Source organism: Echeneis naucrates, chromosome 1 (assembly GCF_900963305.1).
Source record: "Echeneis naucrates chromosome 1, fEcheNa1.1, whole genome shotgun sequence".
NCBI lineage: Eukaryota > Metazoa > Chordata > Actinopteri > Carangiformes > Echeneidae > Echeneis > Echeneis naucrates.
The window spans coordinates 8319536-8339017 of NC_042511.1; the positions used below are offsets into that span (position 1 = coordinate 8319536).

Below are 19482 nucleotides of genomic sequence, written 5' to 3' on the forward strand. Positions count from 1 at the left end.
AGATGCAGGAGAGAAAAGGTTCAGAGAAGAGAAAAGACAAAGAGTGAGATGTGTTGATGCATCGATTTTTATTATAACAGCATTTATTTTTCTTTAATTCACTTGAGCGACATGAGATAAAGACACGTGTTCACATAAACGTGTCTTGAGGTTTGTGATGTGATCTAATAAAGAACCACATATTTGTAGGTTCCATTGATAAACCACACAGAGGTCACTGAGGCACAGACTTTTTTTTCCACTAGTAAAATCTGGATTAGGAGCCAAATTATAAAGTAGGATTAACCCCTAACCTTATATATTGGATTTAATTGGAAGATGTAGTGACTTTAGCTGTTTAGAGATTATTTTCTTTCATAAAACACAATGCATAATTTGATGTTGGACCTTTTATGAGGACAAATACATTGTCATCAGCATGATAACACTATGTTCTGCACACAGTTAGACAAAGGCCTGTTAAAGGAGAAGGTCAACGTTTTCTTCCACACGCATTCACATCTCCTCACATCTTCTAATGCAAGTCATTGGAGAAAATCAAATAAGGTTGGGTGTAATAGAGCCGTTTTATGGACTGGATAGTAAAAGCTCTATTTGTATGAATTATCATGAAAATAACATCTGTGACCATGATGCAACAAGTGCAGCATTGAAGGAATGAATTGCATGAAAATTCCTCAATTCTTCTCATGAGAATTGCAGAGCTACATTTGAAAGTGTTTTTGGGATACTTTGAGATGGCTGTCTGTCTGCATCAGTCTTTAGACATTATTTGTGGAAAAAAAATCACATAAATCTGTGAAGAAGAAACTTTCTTACCTGTGAGGTAACTGTAGGAAAAAGATCCCAGGGTGCATTGAGGGGCTCTCCGGTAACTTCTGGCACCCCTCTCCTATCATCTTTATCAGCAGATAGGGTAACACATTCGTACTGATGAGCAGTAGAAAAATGATTCATTATTTATGTTATTTTGACTATTTTGTTACATTTTTTCGACTTTGGGTTTTTATTCATGCTTGTGTGTTTCGTGGGCAACCATCATTTCCCAAGTGTATCTAGTCCACAGTTCTCCCTGGACCATATTTTTCAGTCTGCTTGTACTAAAACGAGCTGAAGCAAGGAAGTGGGAGAGTGTTAATTCTCTTGTATACACAGACGCGAGAAACAGAGCGATGAAACAAATCTGGTTATTTATGATTTTCTCTGCACACACACCTGGAAGCCTGAGAGACTTCTTGCACACAAAGACAACATAAGCAAATAAATGTTGCATTTGGTCCCTGCACAATCATCCATTTCATTCAGTCTGTGCAGGCTGAGACAAACCATTTTCTTTTGAATGGGTCCTTTAGGTCACAGATTTAATGGATTTAAGTTTGAAGAGTTGGTTTCAGATCCACGTCTTGAATTTGTCAGTTTGGACAGAAACTGGATGAAACCTTCAACTTTAAATTCAAAACCAGAGCTAGACAGCCCACAGAGTATGCAAACAGCCTGTACATTTCTAAACTGGGTCATTCTTTGTTTTACTTGGGTGTAAACTGCTGCTGGTGTTAAAAATGATCAGTTTCCCTCAGTTGAAATGTTGAGGCAGGTCGATTGCTCTGCTACTCAGGTTAGAGGTGAAAAACAATTGGAGCAAATTGCTTCAAGGCAACATTATCTTATCATCTTTTTATTTTTCCTCCTTTACTTTAGAATCCCATTTCAGCCTTTTATCTTTCATAAACTTCAACACTTTGACTGGCAGAGTTTGTGTTTTCATGCCTTTTTCCCCCTCTATTTATTTTTCTCGTTTCGCTTCTAAACCCTTTTCGTGTTCTTTCTGCCTATAAACCGTTGGACTTTGACTGTCACAGCTCCCCTGTGTTTGCTGCAGTGATAATTCAAGTGAATGATCTAATTTGGCAGGCTGTATATCTCACAGCATACCAACGGAAATAAAGAAAACATTATTTTAAAGGAGGAGTCACCAGATAAAAATAAGGCCCCCTGGGTCAGCCCAAGACATCGAGGCCAACAGGGAAATATTGATCAATGGAAACAGATCTTCAAATGGCCTAGCTGTAGTCTCCTTATCGCTATATGATACGCCAAACATGTTCATTATTATTATTTTCATATTCTTGTACATTGGCGCATTCCTGTGTTGTGGTTAAGATGCATACATCCAAGGAGGAGATTTAATCCTTTATGTGTACAGCGAAAATTAAAACTACTGCAGATCTTTCAATACACTGAGCACCCCTGCAATATCTCACCAGTTCACTGCGTGTGCGAGCCGTGCTTGTGCATCCATCACCACGGTGTTTGGTGTCCACAAGATTGATGTGCCGCTAACACGCACAGACATATAGCTGGATTCCTTCACCATTCCATTATCCCTCGCCTATTTCCTTGGGGAGAGCACAGGCAGGATTATACACCGTATTGTGGTGGATCGAGCCTCACGTGAGGCCACCTGTGGCACCACAGATGGGGGATTTTCTATTGCTTCCATCAAAATGCTGAGCGAGAGCCACTGTGTTGTCACAAGCACCTGCAGGATTATATTATGTAATCCCTGGATAGCAGTGAAAAAAGGGTAAAGGGGATAGGAAGACTTTGGGACTCATGTTATATTGCACGCGCTGGCTCTAATTCGCCACCCTGTGCACACCAGCTCCACGCTCACAGGCACAATTTCAACACAATTCTGCTGCTCGCTGCCTCCTTTGTTCTCTCGCTTTCATTATGCACACACAGGTACACGCACACATACAAACACACGTGCACACATGCAGGGTAAAAAATGGGAAGGCTGTACGAGCTGCACAATTTCTCTTTTGCTGTGACACGAGCAGAAATTAAGGTGTTCCATCAGTGCTCAGACAATATCTGCCATTTCATAGATTCAATTATATTGACGTTACTTACTCTCAGTTCGCGCCTTTACCTGCCTTCACTGATACACATCGGATGTTTCGCTGGGTGTTTCTCTGGATGTCTTCACTTCCATCCATGAATGATGAATATATTTAAACTGCTTGTTTACCATAAATTTAATGACTTCATCCACCGTAATTCATCATGTTTATTAGAACTGCCACTTCCTCTGCTTTTCTTCTTCTTTCATCTCTTTTCATCTCATGAATCCTCAACACCATTTTAAAAAAATAAATCTTATGCATTAACCAAATATGATATTGTCAGAAACCCCATGAGACTTAATCCAGTTGATTAGGGAGGACCTTGGGCTCAGTTTTCAATCTCCCCCTGACACCCATTCTTTTTCCAGTAATTATTTGTTAATCTCAAGATCAGCACTAATATACCTGCAGATCAATATATCACCAATTTAGACAAACGCACGCGCACACACACACACACACATACAATTCACAGAGACTTTGCAGTCAATAGAGAGGATTATCTATGAGTCAGCCAATAGAGAGACTATATGGGAAATCAATTGTGGCCCTGTTGTTTTCGAAAATTGTTGTTTCACGTCTTCACTGTTAATGAGACCTGACCTTTGACCTCTCACGCATGAGTCATGGATGGCCTTAGGTTTTCTCTGGAAATGAAATTGTGCCTTTGTAGCTTTGAGGGGCTCAATAAACAAATCCATGGCTGGTCGCACTTTATGCTTTATCTTTCAGCTGAAGGTGAATTTTGATAAGAAACAGAAATAAAGAGGGGTGTATAATCAACAAGAGTCTGAACCCAGCATGGCTGTGTGAATCCTCACAGCTGTACGGGTTTTATTCTGGGTCTTGTCTACACTTTCAACCAGACTTTGTCTAAGCTCAGCACTCTACAGGATTTGTACTGACAGTGAGAAGACATGTGTCTGTGTAAGTGTGAAGCAAGATTTCTATCCAGAAACTATCCAGCCACACAAGTGTGCTTGGGTGGGTTTGTGTGTGTGTGTACTTGTACACTCTATAAGTTTGCAGCCATGGCTCAAATTCATTATGATGATCAACAGGATTATAAATGCTGATTGCTTCACATTATTTTCTCAGATGATGTGTGTGGACCTGACACTGTCTGAAGTTTCACACATGTAGCGCACAAAAGGAGCTAAACCGTCTCAGATGAGTTCTCACCTGGTGGGTACACTGCAAGCGGTGCTGGTGAGGGGTAACTTCATGTGATTTCAGGGGGCAGGACATGATGCAAAAAGTTCTTTGAATTTGTTTGATCATTTTGGCACTAACCCTAATTTTCCAGAGTTCATCATCACTCCAATGTGAGATTTCCATTTAAGTCTTCATGCAGATGACTCTTTTTCTCCATCCTTCAAGTATCATGCCATGGGACATGGCCTGCATGCATCTGTGAAAGCATTGTCAAATGTCTCTGTGCTGAAAACACTCCCAATGAACAAAGAGAATCAGTTGCAAAGCATTGCTGATGACAAAAAATTATATGAATGGCCGCATGAAGAACACAGTTTCACTCAGTTCTCATGGATTAGAATCGACACACCACTGCGGATCTATCAGTGGTTCACAGGAACATTAATGTGAAGCTCCACAGCCAGCAGTGAGCATGCTATTCATATACTGTCCTAGTATGTAATAAACAAAGCAGCCGAAGCTTGTCGTCCATGTCACATTAATGAGCGTATCATGTATCATTTGTGTCATGTGACAGTAAACAGAGTTAATATTAGGGGAGGGGATCTTTTACTATCTCTTTCACTATTCTATTCGATTCAATTGTGATTTTTGGGATTACGATTCGATTCAAAGTTGATTTTGGATTCAAAACGATTTGATTCATAGTGATTTCTGCTTCAATCTATAGATGTGCAAAGGATCCTCGTGATCAACTCCAGCCTGCTTTGCATGACAGAATGACAAATGGAGACATTAAAGTCTTTTTCACAAGTGTCTCTTGATAAAAAAAAAATTGTGCGTTTAAACATGGTGCAAGGTAGGGCGACCTCCCCAGCTCCTAGACCGGTGACGGCACCCCTCTAGAAACCGGACCAGAGTAGACCAGACCAGAAACCTCCAGAGACTAGAAACTAGACCAGGGCCAGCTGAATGTCTCCTCCATTGTTGTAGTTTCCTCCTTGTTTTGGTGCGTACTGTGCATGCGTATGTTTCAGAACCAGCTCTGTGGTGACGTCAGGACGTCCCGCAGAGAACCTGCGGATTTGTTTTGGGGTTTTTTTAAATCGATTTTAGGACATTTTAAATTGATTCTGAATCATAGTAAATGAGAATCGTGATGTTTATATGAATTTTTTGGCACACCCCGAGTCAACATGTAACAAATGATAAATGGCTGTCATTCGAATCATCATTACTTGACTGAGCACAGTGTTCGACAGATAACGTAGAACTGATGTGGGACGGTGGACACTTATTAGCTTTATAATAAAAAATGGAGAGGCATCTTTGCTCTAAAATTAAAACTCCCGTGAGAAGTAGGCTTTACTGGAAAGAATATTGACAATATAAAAAAATTTGTGAGGTAAAAATGAGAAACTGCCTCAGAGATCATGAGCACCAAATCATATCATAAACTTACCAATAAAGTTTATCATACAAGAGCTTTAATTCCAGTCCAAGGACATGTCTTGGTTTTTGCCTCCTGAATCTTGACCGGCTGATGATTCTGTGGACACATCACTTTTTCATGAGTCCATTCGTTGTCAGCTAATGCGAATAGCAAACGCGAGACGACGCTCCCCTGGAGGTTCCGGGGTGGAATAATGTGACATTTCAGGCTAACATCATTATGACTCTGTCCCATTTCTAACTTTGTTACACCTGCTCCCCTGACTCCCTCAGCGGAAAGGGTATGTGAATTAGGTGATTGTTATTCATTCTACTTTCTGCATAATGTAAGCTTCATTTCATTACTACATTCTTCAGGCAGCCTCTTCTTCATATATAATGTGGTGTTTTATATGTATAACGGTGCACGACAGCAGAGTGCAATTGGCCTTCCAGTTTAGCGATGCGCCCAGGTCACAGGGGGCAGGAGTCAATCCCAAAGTGCACCGGATAAGAGGATGCATATAACATTTCACGAATAGCTAAAACATCAGTCCATTACGAAGCAACTCGCTTGGAATTATTAATATTAAAGTTTTGTAACAAATATTTATCAGTGTTTAAACCTCCTAGTTTTGGTTGCAAGGGCAACATTTTATTACCAGACAGAAAGGGTGAGAAGAACAAACAAACAACAACATCAAAAAAAAAACAAAAAACCCCAACAACACTAATTTAATGCGAAGTTTGCATGTTCTCTTCTTAATTGTGTAAATCACTCAGTTCTTCTCACAATTTCATGTCTTCTGATTTGAAACTCCAAATGTGTCAATGAGTTCTCTCCTGGGTGTTTACAGCCTCTTGCCAAGTGCATGCTGGGATGAGATCCAGCTTTCCACAACCCGAAACCGTCTTGAAACAATGAACAACATTGCACTGCTGCAAAACAGACGGACAATATGTTTGGCAAGTTTCAAATACAATCATCGTTAATATATGAATTTCTGCCAAAATATAAATCTGAGGCGGCATGGCGGCATCGTGGTTGGCGCTGTTGCCTCACGATGAGAAGGTTGCGGGTTCAGTTCCCGGTCTGGGGCCTTTCTGTGCAGAGTTTGTTCTCTCTGTGCCTGTGTGGGTTTCCTCCCACCGTCCAAAGACATCATGTTTGGGTTAACTGGTGACTCTAAACTGTCCGTAGGTCTGAGTGTGAGTGGTTGTTGGTCTCTGTCTGTCTCTGTGTGTTGGCCCTGTGATGGACTGGTGACCCCGCCCTCACCCAGTCTCAGCTGGGATTGGCTCCAGCACCTCTGCAACCCAGAAACAGATAAGTGCTAGAAGATTAATTAAAAAATGAATATCAATAAAGGAAGATTATCATGTGATTTAAAACTTAAAAAAATAAAGTGAATGGTGACTTCAGACACATTCCTGTTTATTTAACAAAAACCAAAGTGCTTTTTTTTGCATAAACCAGCAGAGTTTCTGGATGGAAACCCTGTTCTCTGATGAGGGAGTCATAAAACAGTCATTGTTAAATGGAGCTCTTCATTCATTCAAAAGACACATTGTTTATATATATACATATATATATATAATCCACAGTCCAGTAAAGTATATTTCCTGTTGTAGTGTAGTTGTACAGAAAACAAATATTTACGACTCCATTGTAAACGGAGCGTATGAATTTCGAAACGTTTTCTTTCTATTGTGTGATTGAAGTTGTGTTTTCTTCCCCAGTTTTCACTAAATAGTACTTTGTTATTCACCTTGGCAATGTGGCGTATCTCAAGAAATTTGAGCTTTGGAGAACTACTGACATGTCTGACATCAAACAGATGGTGGCAGTAGCATAGTTCTTCAGTATTTTCTGGCTGTAATGTATGCATGGCACATAAGGAGACTTCTGCCTTTGATTCTGGAGCCAACTTGCACCTGTGTGTCCATTACAATGAAAATTCTGTGTTGTGGTGTTTCAATGTGGACAAAGGTCATTTCAAGAGTGAACAGAAACACCTTTGTGGAAATGTATTGATGTTTTGCACGAAAACAGCATTTTAAAATGTAAGTCAATTCAAATTGTGTTTTTTTTTTTTTCAAATTTCACTGAACGTGGCCAAAACCTCCAATGGTTTCAGCACCAGCAATTTTCGACACATCCATCCTCTTAGTTTTAGAACATAAGACAGAGAATTTGTAGAAAAGGAAGTAAGCCAGTGATGCAGACATGCTCCCTTCTTGACAGGAAGCAACATCTTTAACGTGTATTTTAGATCTGTATACATAAAAACATAAAGCAACAACACCCAGACCAAAAGACAAAGGGCAATAAGTTCATACATACAGAGCAGATACAGTGCACAAGTAAATCATAGCGGCAAAATTACACAAAAGCACACATTATCTGCTCCCTCAAAGTCACGCCAGTGAGCATGTAAAATTATGGTGTCTTTCGGAAACATTTTATAGTCACCAAATCTTCCTTGGATTCGCCTGACAATAAAAAAAAAGACAGTCACCCATCAAACGCACATCATCTCCTCCCCTCGGTTTGGCTTTGTTGTAAGAAATCATTTTTCATTTTGTGTATCATTTTGTTACCTACAGCGAGGAGCGGTGTCGCAGGATGAGATGGATAAATGGAGCAGAATGGCAAATGGGAGTGAGGAATGAACTCCTGACCCTCAGGGCATAAAACTGCTATGGAGCCAGGTATACTGGACACAGCAGCATGAGACAGACATTTTAAATGTAATACTCTGATGAAATATAGATCTGCTTTTGTAAAAAGGTAAAATCTGACCTTGGGAAAGATGTGTTAGCATACATTTACGACCCCCATGTATTATGATGCAGCCATGCTTGCAGCTTTGGTCCACCCTGAAGCTTTATGAAAATCACTGGAGTCATTGTTCTGACATTTTGTACAAAACCATTGTGGCATCCAGAGAATAAAGACAACTGATAGCTGACATTTTTGACCACTTCTGTCCTGTGTTTCAGTGATTAATGGATGGATGGACAGGCAGAAGATGAAGTCTACCAACTCTTGGTGTTACGCACCACACCAACATCAATGGTATGGATTGGTAAAAAACAAAAACAAACAAAAAAAAATCTTTGTACAGTTATTCATAGTTGAAACATAAATGATCATCTACTGAATGTTTCTTTGTGACATTATAAAGCTCACATGTGTGGTTTGGATGGAAATGTGCTGACAAATTGTATACATGCTATCATGTCCATCCTGGATTTGTCATAACCTCTGTAATCTCCTCACTTTTCATCTTGTGCCATCACAAGACAATTTGCTTATTTTATTTTGCATTTATGTTGGTGTTTTAAACTCAAACAGTGAAACTGGAACAACATTATACCTTCTAAATATAAGCCTATGTTTGCTTTGCCATTGTGTGCACGTTAGCATGCTGAAGTTAGCAATTACCTAAAAGCCGTGCTGTGGTTATGTACGGCCTCACAGAGCCACCAGCATTGACTGTTATGATCCTGAAATAAAAATGCAAACTGAAACAAGAACAGACATTTGGGGTTGTAAATAAATAATCCCCCCTCATTCACTTCCTCCTTCAGCCTTTCCACACTTCCATAATGCATCTCTGTTAGTTTCAGCACTCGTACCGCCATTTACAGAAGCAGTTTTGGCCAAAATCTGCTTACTTCTCTGCCTCATTGTGCAAAACATAAGAATTCCCTGAGAGTTTTTAGACACATTGTCAATACAGTTGAATAGCTCTTCATGTTTTAAATTTCAGGTCGAGTTGAAGACGTGTTGATAGCTGGTTACAGGATGAAACAATGGGGGTGGGGCAGTCATCGTTGTAAGTAACTATTCCCCGGTGACAGGCCATGAACAACCCTGTTGTTAAGGTGCAATCAAGACTGATGACTCCGCTTTTGCTTTGATTTAAGGTATTTCATTGGACCAGCAAACACAGAGGGAGCTAAGAAAGTGTTAATCAGAGGGTTATGTCCAACTAAAAGCATTATTGTCCGTGCTCTAAACCTCGGGACTGGGGATATACTTACACCAGCCAGTGTGCGTGTGTGCGCTCCACTCCTGCTTTATAACACAAGTGGAGCAGAGGCTGCTTCACAGAATGGATGGCTTCTGTCAGACTGAGGAGAAGAGCTAGATTGATCGGGAAAAAGAGGAAAAGAGGGTGAAAGACTGAGGTTGAGGTAGTATGAAGAGTGTGAGACTGATGGCAGATGATGCGGGGTGCGAGAAAAGAGTGCTCGTTTTCCATCCTCACTGGTTGCAAAGTCGAGGTATGGCGACGCCTGGAGCACTAAAAGGATGTAGTGATTGATTAATGCATTGCCCACCCCCCCCAACACACACACACACACAACTGAGTCTCCTGTCCTCTGTGTCTACCTTTTGACTTGTCTCCTACTGAAACATAATCCTTTCTGGACTCTCTTTATTAATCAAATAGCTTGGTAGTCATATCCAGTTTCTCGTTCGCCTGCCAGAAACCACAAGTCTAGTGTTGCAAAACAGCAGACACACTGATAGAAAACACAATAAGCGACACGGTGTTCCTCACAACTCTGCTTTAAGGTATGAATATGACATTCAGTGAAATCAGTCAAAGAAAGAAAAATCATCCTTCACTGTCAGAACTCAGGTAGCTAGAATAGAGAACTAGAAGTGCCTCTGTGTGTTTTCATTCCATGTCACAGCTTTGTTGTACGTTTCTCCTGCCTTAAGTGTTTTAAAATGTATCCAAGCAAAACAGCTTTTTACGCTTTAGAAGGGGAACATTTTGCAGACTGAGGTCATTTGCAATCATTCTTAATTCTCAAAGTGTCAAGGCTGAAATTTTTATTTGTTTCCTTGCCTCGAGTTAGATGGGAAGATTGTTAGCACTCCTTTCTGTGTGTGTTATAGATGGTGCTGATGTCAGCAGGCGATTAGCCTTGCTTAGAATAAAGGGCCCTTTCTGGTGCACTCTTAGCACCCCTGAAGAATAGCATCCACCTATTTCCTTTATGTGAGCAGGACATTAAACATCTGATATCTCCCAATAGTCAGCATGTGGCATGTTTAGGTTATATATGTTGTAGTGCATGGCAACAGGCTGCATGTGAGGGCAGGGGGACAATGTGCCATGGGTTTCTTTGCCCAAGGCTCTCCAGAGTTGAGGATAACTCCTGTATTAAGCAGCCGGAGGCTGCGAATAACTTCCACTGTTGAAAACCCAATCTGCTGGGTCCTTGGTTGGTTAGGTCATACTGTTCGGGTCTGCTGGAAAAAGGACATAAATACAGACTGACAAAAACTAAAGCTGGGAGGTGAAGTTGTATAATGAATACATCACAGAGGCAGAAATACAAAATTGAAGAACCAGGAGGGACCAGAAGAACTGACACAATGAAAAATTAAGTGAACATGAACAAGCTAACATTAATATACTCAAGGGGAGCAGATGAAGAGTCTGGGGTCCAAACCAAATGACTGTGGCCAGTGACCAGAGGCTGTAAATACAACACTAAGTTGTTATCATTTAGAAACATGTCTTAGAAAGAGCTGCTAGGTTAAGATCAGATCAAAATCAGGAGGTCAAAAATGTTTTTTTATTTGAAGAAAAAAATGGTTACATACGTTGCTCTTAATTGTGTACATGAGGTAGGTAGCACAAGAAGCAGAAAAAAAAACTAAATTGATAAAGATATATCAGTAGATAAATTAAACAATAACAAATGTGATAGTAATAAGTCTAACTGTTCTGTATGCACTTTCCCCTATCCATGACCTTCTCCTGCGAACAGAGTATTATAATGGGATGGTAAGATGATGAGATGGTAGCCATGTCAAGAACATCAACAACACAAATATTAATAAATAGAGATAGAAAAAGAAATAAATAAAGACAATTGCACATACATGTATAACTCTGATTGAAAACAGTGCAACTGCTGAGACAAAGAAAGAAAACAGAACCAGACGAGTGGAGTCATAAACGACCAGATCCTGCCTGTAAGTTTCCATATAACTGACTTTTTCCTGTAACTTCCAAACTTATCTTGTTCAAGCCTAAGAATGAATGATATCTTCATTACAAAAATATCCTGAAACACTTAAACAACGTTAGAAGAATCCTTTGCCAACAATTTCCTGCTGATTGCTTTCATACTTGCTAATAGTAGAGTATTATACATGTTTGTTTTCAGATCCCTTCACAGGGTGTGGTCTTAATCCCAGACAAAAGATCTCAAACTCTGATCAGTCTTTTTTTTTCCTTTCATTATTTTCTCCATGGTCAATTTAACACCTTCCCAGAATTTTGAAATGACCAGGTTAGGGTTAGTCCTGAAATACATGAAAATTTGATGCCTTTATTCTCACCGCAGGATCTCCAGCAAGATGTACTTTCACCTCAAGAAATCCTGTGAGCTGGAACTCTAAAAAACATGAGCATACTTTTCCACCCAAAGACTCTCCAAGACTCTCCATTGTTTTCAAATGATTTTTTCCCACATTTCCATTCGCACCTTGATGTTCCTCTCCTTCTCCCATTTCTGCTTAATATCGTAAAACTCTCCCCTTCTTCTTGTAGCACGACCAGGGTCTGGCCTGTAGCCGAGCAGAAATATCTTCACTTCAATACTTCCTTTTTAATTATTTCCTCTAGGTAATGTCTACGTTGCAGAAATCTATATAAGTCCTGATTAGTTAAGCCAAATTGATTTTTAAGATCTTGGAATGATCGCAGTGAGCCTTCCTCATAGAGGTCACTGTGTTCTTCTTGAACCCTTTATTGGCCCACTGTATAAACCTTGCATCAGTCAGTTTGGTAAGAAATCTGAGTATGGTTTATCTGCACCACTTGGTAGTCATTTTTAATAGTTGGGAGGGAGAGGCCTACTTTGTCTTTTGCTAGTTGAAGAGTCATAAAGCGAATTTATTAATTTGTCTAACTCTCTGAAATTTTCCCTTTGGAAGTTCTGCTGGTATGTTTCAGAACAGAAGTAATAGTCTGGGTAACACGTTCATTTTTATTGCTTCTACCCTCTTTACTAATTGTAAAAAGGGCGATAGAGTCCATCTGGTCAGATTAGATTTATTTTGGAAATTAGGGGGTCATAATTTTCTGATATAATTGTGTCAGGTCTTTTGGAATAGTCATACCTAGATATTTAATTGACTTTGAATCCAACATAGGACAATAATTAAATGTCAGAGATGTGAGTAATTCTGGAAGGGAAGTGAGTTGATGCCCCAAGTATATCAAAATATCATCTGCAAACAGGGCAATTTTGTGTTTTTCTTGATTCCCTTTTTCTTCTCATTCCGTCTTATCCACTGACTCAGTGGCTTTATAAAGATGGTGAATAAGAGCAGAGACAGGACAGCCCTGTTAACATCCCCTTTCTAATTAAAAAATATTGGATAATCCTCTGTGAATCTGAATCTTGGCTGCTGGCCTATAGAACAAAGATTGTATTCTCCTGGCAATATCTTATATAAGGAAGACCAGTCAACAGAGTCGAATGACTTTTCTGCATTTAACCCTTACAAGACAGACTCCAAACTATTATTTTTATATGGTTAATGACATGTAATGTCATTCTAACAGTGTCCTGTGTTTGGCTCTGTGTAATGAAACCTGTTTGATCCAACTGTATAAGATCTGGGAGTATTTTTCAAGATTGTGATAAATACAGATCCTCCTATAGAATGACCATACAAAAGAAATTAGGGACATGGTTGAGGTCGGGCCAGGTGCTGTGGAGAAGAGACAAACTGCGGAGGTTCAAACTCTGGTGGAACAGACAATACGTAACTACAGAAGCCGCAGACTGCCTCAGTTTCAGTCCTTGAATGCATATTTCAGATATTACCAAAAAAGGAAATGCTCATCATTTCCATAAACACTCCAAGTGAAGGGTAATCACCTCCACATTCAAAAGTGGAGAATAATTTCCGCAGGAGTTTAGCTTTAGGGCCTTTTATGAGTATTCACAACATCCTGTGCAAATGTGAAATACTTTACAGTCTGCCGTGTGCTGAATTGGCACTTCCTGCCTGCCGAGCACTTATGCAAGTTTGCTGAAATTAGTTGCGACATGTGTGAGGGAGGCAGAGAAGATAGGAGGATTTAAGAGGTCAGGCCAAGTTGAAGACATTGTTGCCTAACAGGAGTAAGGAGGTATAGGTGTGCATGAATATATTTTCCCTTTGAAAGGACTTCTCTCAACAGATCAGACCATCAAAATATTCAATCAGAAGCAAAGTCAGGTGAGAAAGGTGGCAGGTTTGGCTTTAAGAAGATATTCTACTCTTAAATAAATAAATTATTTAGGTTATTTAAAAGAATATACGTGCTGATGATTTCTTTTTGATGGTTTCCATTTAACCCACCTTCAGCTTGAAGGCGTGACTTACTCGTATGATTTATCGCAGCGCTTTGGTGAGGGAGATGCACTTATGACGGACTCCATCCTGATGAACACAGGCACAAATGCATTGGCATCAAGAGGCATCGGCCAGGGAAAGGAAATGCAATGGCTGAGTTTCCCTTTGGACCCAGAGGCAGGCACTGGAGTCAGGGGGAGTTTTGTAAAGTGATTTATTGAGGTCAGTTGTAGGATTCTAGGGCAGAAGCGGGGGTGGGGGCTGTCCTAGGTGGTGACTGGCTGAAGGCAGAGGGCTGGCACTGGAGAACAGAAGATTAGTTTGGATGGAAGGAGAGGGGGAGCACCTTAACTGTGACTGATGAGTTCATTGTAGACAGATGTGGAAGGATACCAGAGAGGTTAAGCCACGGCCACAACGAACACACATTCACAAATAAACATAGAAACAAGAAAGATGGCACACAAGGGAATAGGGCGAATGAAGAGAAACACAAGAGAAGGGAAAATTGAGTAACCAGAGGTATGAGGGAGTGTCGGCACTGTCCTCCTGGTAAATTTGTGTTCAAATCTGAGCTCTGATTGGTTTGCTGGGTATCTGGTGGGTACCGTTCTCCAGCACACACACATTAATGTTCCATTACATGCTATAAATATGTTGTTACTGTGCCAGTAAAAGCTGCCACTGCTGACCTATCTTTGTGGGTTGTCGGGAGGACTTTCTCACGCCTGGTTCCTCACTCCCCTCATCAGATTTTTTAAAGGCACCTCCGAGAACTGTATGTCATACAACTATAATTACAAGTTCCATCTCTGGATTATACACTGAATGATGCTGTTGCAGAACAGATTTAATGAGCTGCAGGGACTCTGGCAGGTCTGTGAAAAGCTGTAAATTGTCTATTGAATCAACAGGGCACATCTTAGGTAAATCATATCTAATTCTGGGCCGACAATAAAAGATTTCTGATACATTTCAATTCTTTGGTGCGGCACGTGCACATGGCCCACGGGGGTTTGTTCACACCACTTGGTCTAACTTTGTCCGGACAGCCTGTTAATTGAACAGTTTCACAAAGTATTTACCTTTCTGAGTAACATTTCCAGCACAGTTTTTCTGTGCATTGTGCTAATGGCCAACAGACGAGCTGACGCTGCTAGTTTTGGGTCATAGGCTATCAAAAGTCGTCTTTTACTTTATTCTCAGTGTGACAAAGCATTTTCATGCTTGAACTGCAGGCTGCACCAATCAATGAAACAGGGAACCCTGACCATGAATAAAACCACATTTTTAAAAGCAGAGACTCAGAGGACGATGGCAACCTGACAACAAACAGTCTTATTTGTTGTTCTCTGTAGATCTGGAGATTAATTAACTGCCTCATTTCAGAGATTTTTTTAATCATTTTCTTATGGCGTAGAACAGCCTGTCCCAGGCTGTGTATCTGACATACCCTCAAGGATGAATGGACTTAAAGCTGCATCTTATTTCACACATGACATTTTTTCCATAGAAGGAACTTTGGACTTGATTTTTTTTTTTTTTTTTAAGCATTTCAGCTGTTTTATTATACTGTACATCAACAGGTGATCATTCATTCTCAAATCCAGCACATTAAGTTCTGTTGTTTCAACTGATCCAGGTCCTGGGTAGTTGGCCCACTGTTGCCGGACTGTTTATTTTCCCATATCACAGCTTTCATTGTTTCTTGGGGATGCAGTTAATCCTTTACTCACCAGCAGCTGCAAAATGAGCCAAAACACTGGGTGGGAATCATTAACGGTCTATAATAAAGATGATTCCTCACTGATCATTACCCCTAAATGTTCTACAAATTTGAAAGCATTTAAAATAATAATTGTTAGAAATCTTACATTTTCCTTAAAAAATTGTTTAATATAGAGTTTTACAAAGACATTGATGCTGTTGATAGAATTTTCGCTTTTATCACAGTTTGAGTAGCATAGTCCTCATAATACGAGCTTGAGCGACGACTTCAGAAGATTGCAAACTAAAAAAGAAACAGCAGCAAAGCAAAGAACAATGACACAGCAGTAAACTCTTTATTTGATCTTTTCAAATGTGCTCAAAGCAGTGAAGTAAACACTTGTTTGTTTAGAAAAAGACAGATGTTGGTGTCACATCAAAATTATTTCAGCCTTGTTCATTATACAAACAATACATTTTAATGATATTCTTACATGTGTGATTATGACGTACCACACAACACTGTACTGTCTTTAGTTATTTACACAAAGGAAAAAAGCACAATAGCTCTTCTGGACATAAATATTTGACAGGTGAAGATGGAAATATCGACTGTGTAGGTCAATTTTATGTCTTTATGGGTATAATAACAATGTACACAGGTGTGTGGTTGTGAGCAGCATACATTGAAACATCAGTAACGTGTTTGGTTTTTACTTTTTAAGGGAGAGAAAATAGGATGGAGAAGAAGAGAGAGTCACTTGAACAGATAGAATCAGGATGTCATACATGAACACACACACACACACACACACACACACACACACACACACACACACACACACACACACACACTATGAAGATAATTACCTGGCAGTTGGGATAAAATGCGGTAAACTCTCGGCCTCACTTTATCACAACACAGTTCCTAATTCACTTTCTCTTCTCTTTCTCTCTCTCTCTCACACACACACACACACACCCTCACACATACAGCGAAAGCCTCAGTGGGTGCCCATCCGTCTCAGCAGTATTCCTGTATTGCATTTATTTTCTCAGAGGGGAGGGGAAGGTGCAAGCTCATGCCTTGGAGTGAAAATTGCCCGAGATGCCACTCAGGTGTACACGCCTCCATATTCAGTCTAAAAGACTGACAGACAACGAAAGCTCTGAAGGATCCACTGCAGCTTCTGGTTTACACACAGAACACTGAGGCAGAAATATTAGTTTTTGACAATGGCTCTTTTTTTTTTTTCTTTTCTTTCTTTCTTTCTTTTTTTTTTCTTTTTTTTTTTTTTTTACAGTTTTGCTACTGAAACAGTAAGCAAAGAAGCCCCTTTGTCCCATTGGTCCTCGTGTTGAGAGCGTGACGTAATAGAAAGGTTGAGAGACAGAGAGAGAAAATAGATACCGCTATCTAACGTCACAAACAAGGATTGTGTGGAGATTGTCAAGGCCTTCGCATTATATTCAGTGAATGAGGTCGCATTATAAATGAAATGTCTCTGTAAACCCTTCGCCTGCTGTGCAGGTGCAGCCGCTGCGGTGTGCATGCATCACAGTAACTGTCATGAGCCAGTTTATTGTATTTAAATGTAGGGAGAAGGGAGAAGTCAATAAATAGGAGTAACGAGCCAAAGCCCACGTCAGAGTCCAAAAGAAACAAAAATGACATTTGATGAAAGCCTCCTCTGTGATTATTAGCAGAGGGCTTTTTTGTACTTTGAACCTCTTTTCCTGTACGTTCAGTCAGTCCTTTGATCCGATAAGCATCCCGTCATTTAACAGCAATCCCTGAAAGTAAAGGTGTGAGAGCACCCCAGCCCAGCACTTTATCCCACAGCTCAGAACACTTCACATTTATGTTTGCAGTGTAAAATGTCTATTAAAACCTCTTACAACCTCAGCCATGCAGGAACAACACCCCCACCCCCACCACCACACCCCATTTCAGAAAGAGCGTTTCCAAGACTTACAGAGGATCTTCTGGAAGGCTCTGCGAAAGTCCTGGTTAAAGATGGTATAGATGACTGGGTTTAGAGAGCTGTTACAGTAGCCTATCCAGAAAAAGAATTTGAACAGCGTCTCTGGAATCTGGCACGGCTCCCGGCAGATTCCGTACAGGCTGTAGGAAAAGAAGAAGGGGAACCAGCACAAAACAAATACACCCATAACGACGGCGAGGACAAAAGTGAAGCGTTTCTCCCGAGCAGCAGACACTTTCTTCCTGTTGACCGTGCTCCGGCGTTTGCGGCGAGATGAGAACAGCTCCATGGACTTGGAACTGGTGCGCGACTTCCTGCTCGAGAATTTAGAGGCGGAGCTGCTCTTCCGGCTGGACTTCCTATCTTTCCTGTTGTCGTGGTGATGTTTAGAGGGAATGGAATTCTTCTTAGGTTTCTCGTCCGATGAGCTGCTGTCATCGAAGTCGTCGTCGTGGTCAGTCAGTGCGTGCTTGATCTGGTTTGGTAGAGGGGATTGAGCTGCCTGCGGCTGGCAGTGCCCATTCTCACGGTCCTGCTCTTTCATGCTTCCGCCCCTGCCAGAGTTCAATGACCCGCCTCTGCCCTCTTCGGCCTGGTCCACCCCGTTTTCCAGAGGGGAGTCCACTTCCCTCTTCTTCTCTGACATCGTTCTGGTCCTGGTCTTTGCCACCTGGTAGATCCGGATATATACCAGGATCATGATGACACAGGGGGCGAAGAATGATCCAATGCTGGAGTAGAGAATGTACCAGGTCTCATCGTTCAGGATACACTGGGGGCTGGCCTCACTGCTGCTCCTGTCCATTGATATGAGGGGTGGAAAGGAGATGACGGCTGAGATCAACCACACCACCACGATCATCCCTTTCACTCTTTTGGGTGTTCTCTTTAAGTTGTACTCTACAGCCTGGGTCACTGACCAGTACCTGTCCAGACTGATAGCGCAGAGGTGAACAATGGAAGAGGTGCAGAACAAAACGTCCAGGGCCAGATAGATGTCACACCAGATTTTACCAAAAAACCAGTAGCCCATGAGTTCATTAGCCAGAGAAAATGGCATGACTAAGGTGGCCACCAGTATGTCGGCGCTGGCCAGGGAGACCAGGAAAAGGTTCTGTGGTGGTTTCAGGGCTCTGCTCGTTAAAACAGCGATCACAACCAAGACGTTCCCGACTATTGTAAACAAAATGAGAAAGCTGACCAGTCCAGCCAGACCCCAGATAGCGAGCTGGGTGTACTGGCTCTGAGAAGTGGAATTAGAAGAAATATTTTCTGCCAGTATCCCGTCCTCCACGCCGGACATGTTAATAAAATCCATCTTGAGTTTTTTTTTTCCACCTGGTCAACGTATGTATGACTTAAAAAAAAAATTATATTACACTCTGTCGAGATAATATACAGAAACATCCCACCAGGACTTCAGCGTGTATTTCACGGAAATCTACATCAAATGGCATTTTATATCTGTCCTCACCTGCGATATTCCACATCTTGGATGTAAATCTGTCCTTGGAAAAAACAAAGAAAGCAAAAAAAAAAAAAAAAAGCGAAAAAAGGAGAATGACAGACCGAGATAGAGGAAGAGATGGAGATCGCAATCTGCAAAGTCTTTTCAGTCCTTATTCCTGAAAGGTGCATGCTGCTGTGCTCCTCACCGAGTCCTCTCCCATCCCGACTGCGCCCGCATCTCTCCACCTCCGCCTCCCCGGTGCGTCCTGAGTGGGGTTTGTAACAACCACGTGTCTTTTTTTTCTTTTTTCTTTTTTTTTTTTTTTTTACATCAGAAAAAAAAAAAAAAGCTAGAAAGTGCCCTCCCACCTCCTCCGTCGAGTAGAGATGGAGGCGATTAGTGGAGGAGCGGAGATGGAGACGGTGAAATGAGCACCAATACGGTCACCGAGGGAACTTT

At 41.0% G+C, this 19482-nt stretch overlaps 1 protein-coding gene across 1 annotated transcript; it reads right to left on the minus strand.

Moving 5' to 3' along the window:
• Positions 1-17538: 17538 nt before the first annotated feature.
• Positions 17539-18891, minus strand: adra2c (adrenoceptor alpha 2C). The gene has a single exon (XM_029509217.1). It carries the CDS (start codon positions 18889-18891, stop codon positions 17539-17541), a length of 1353 nt encoding a protein of 450 aa, XP_029365077.1.
• Positions 18892-19482: the final 591 nt, after the last annotated feature.

Excerpts from the sequence above, each read along its gene's own strand:
- adra2c (XM_029509217.1), bottom strand. The coding sequence starts at position 18,891 with ATGGATTTTATTAACATGTCCGGCGTGGAGGACGGGATACTGGCAGAA.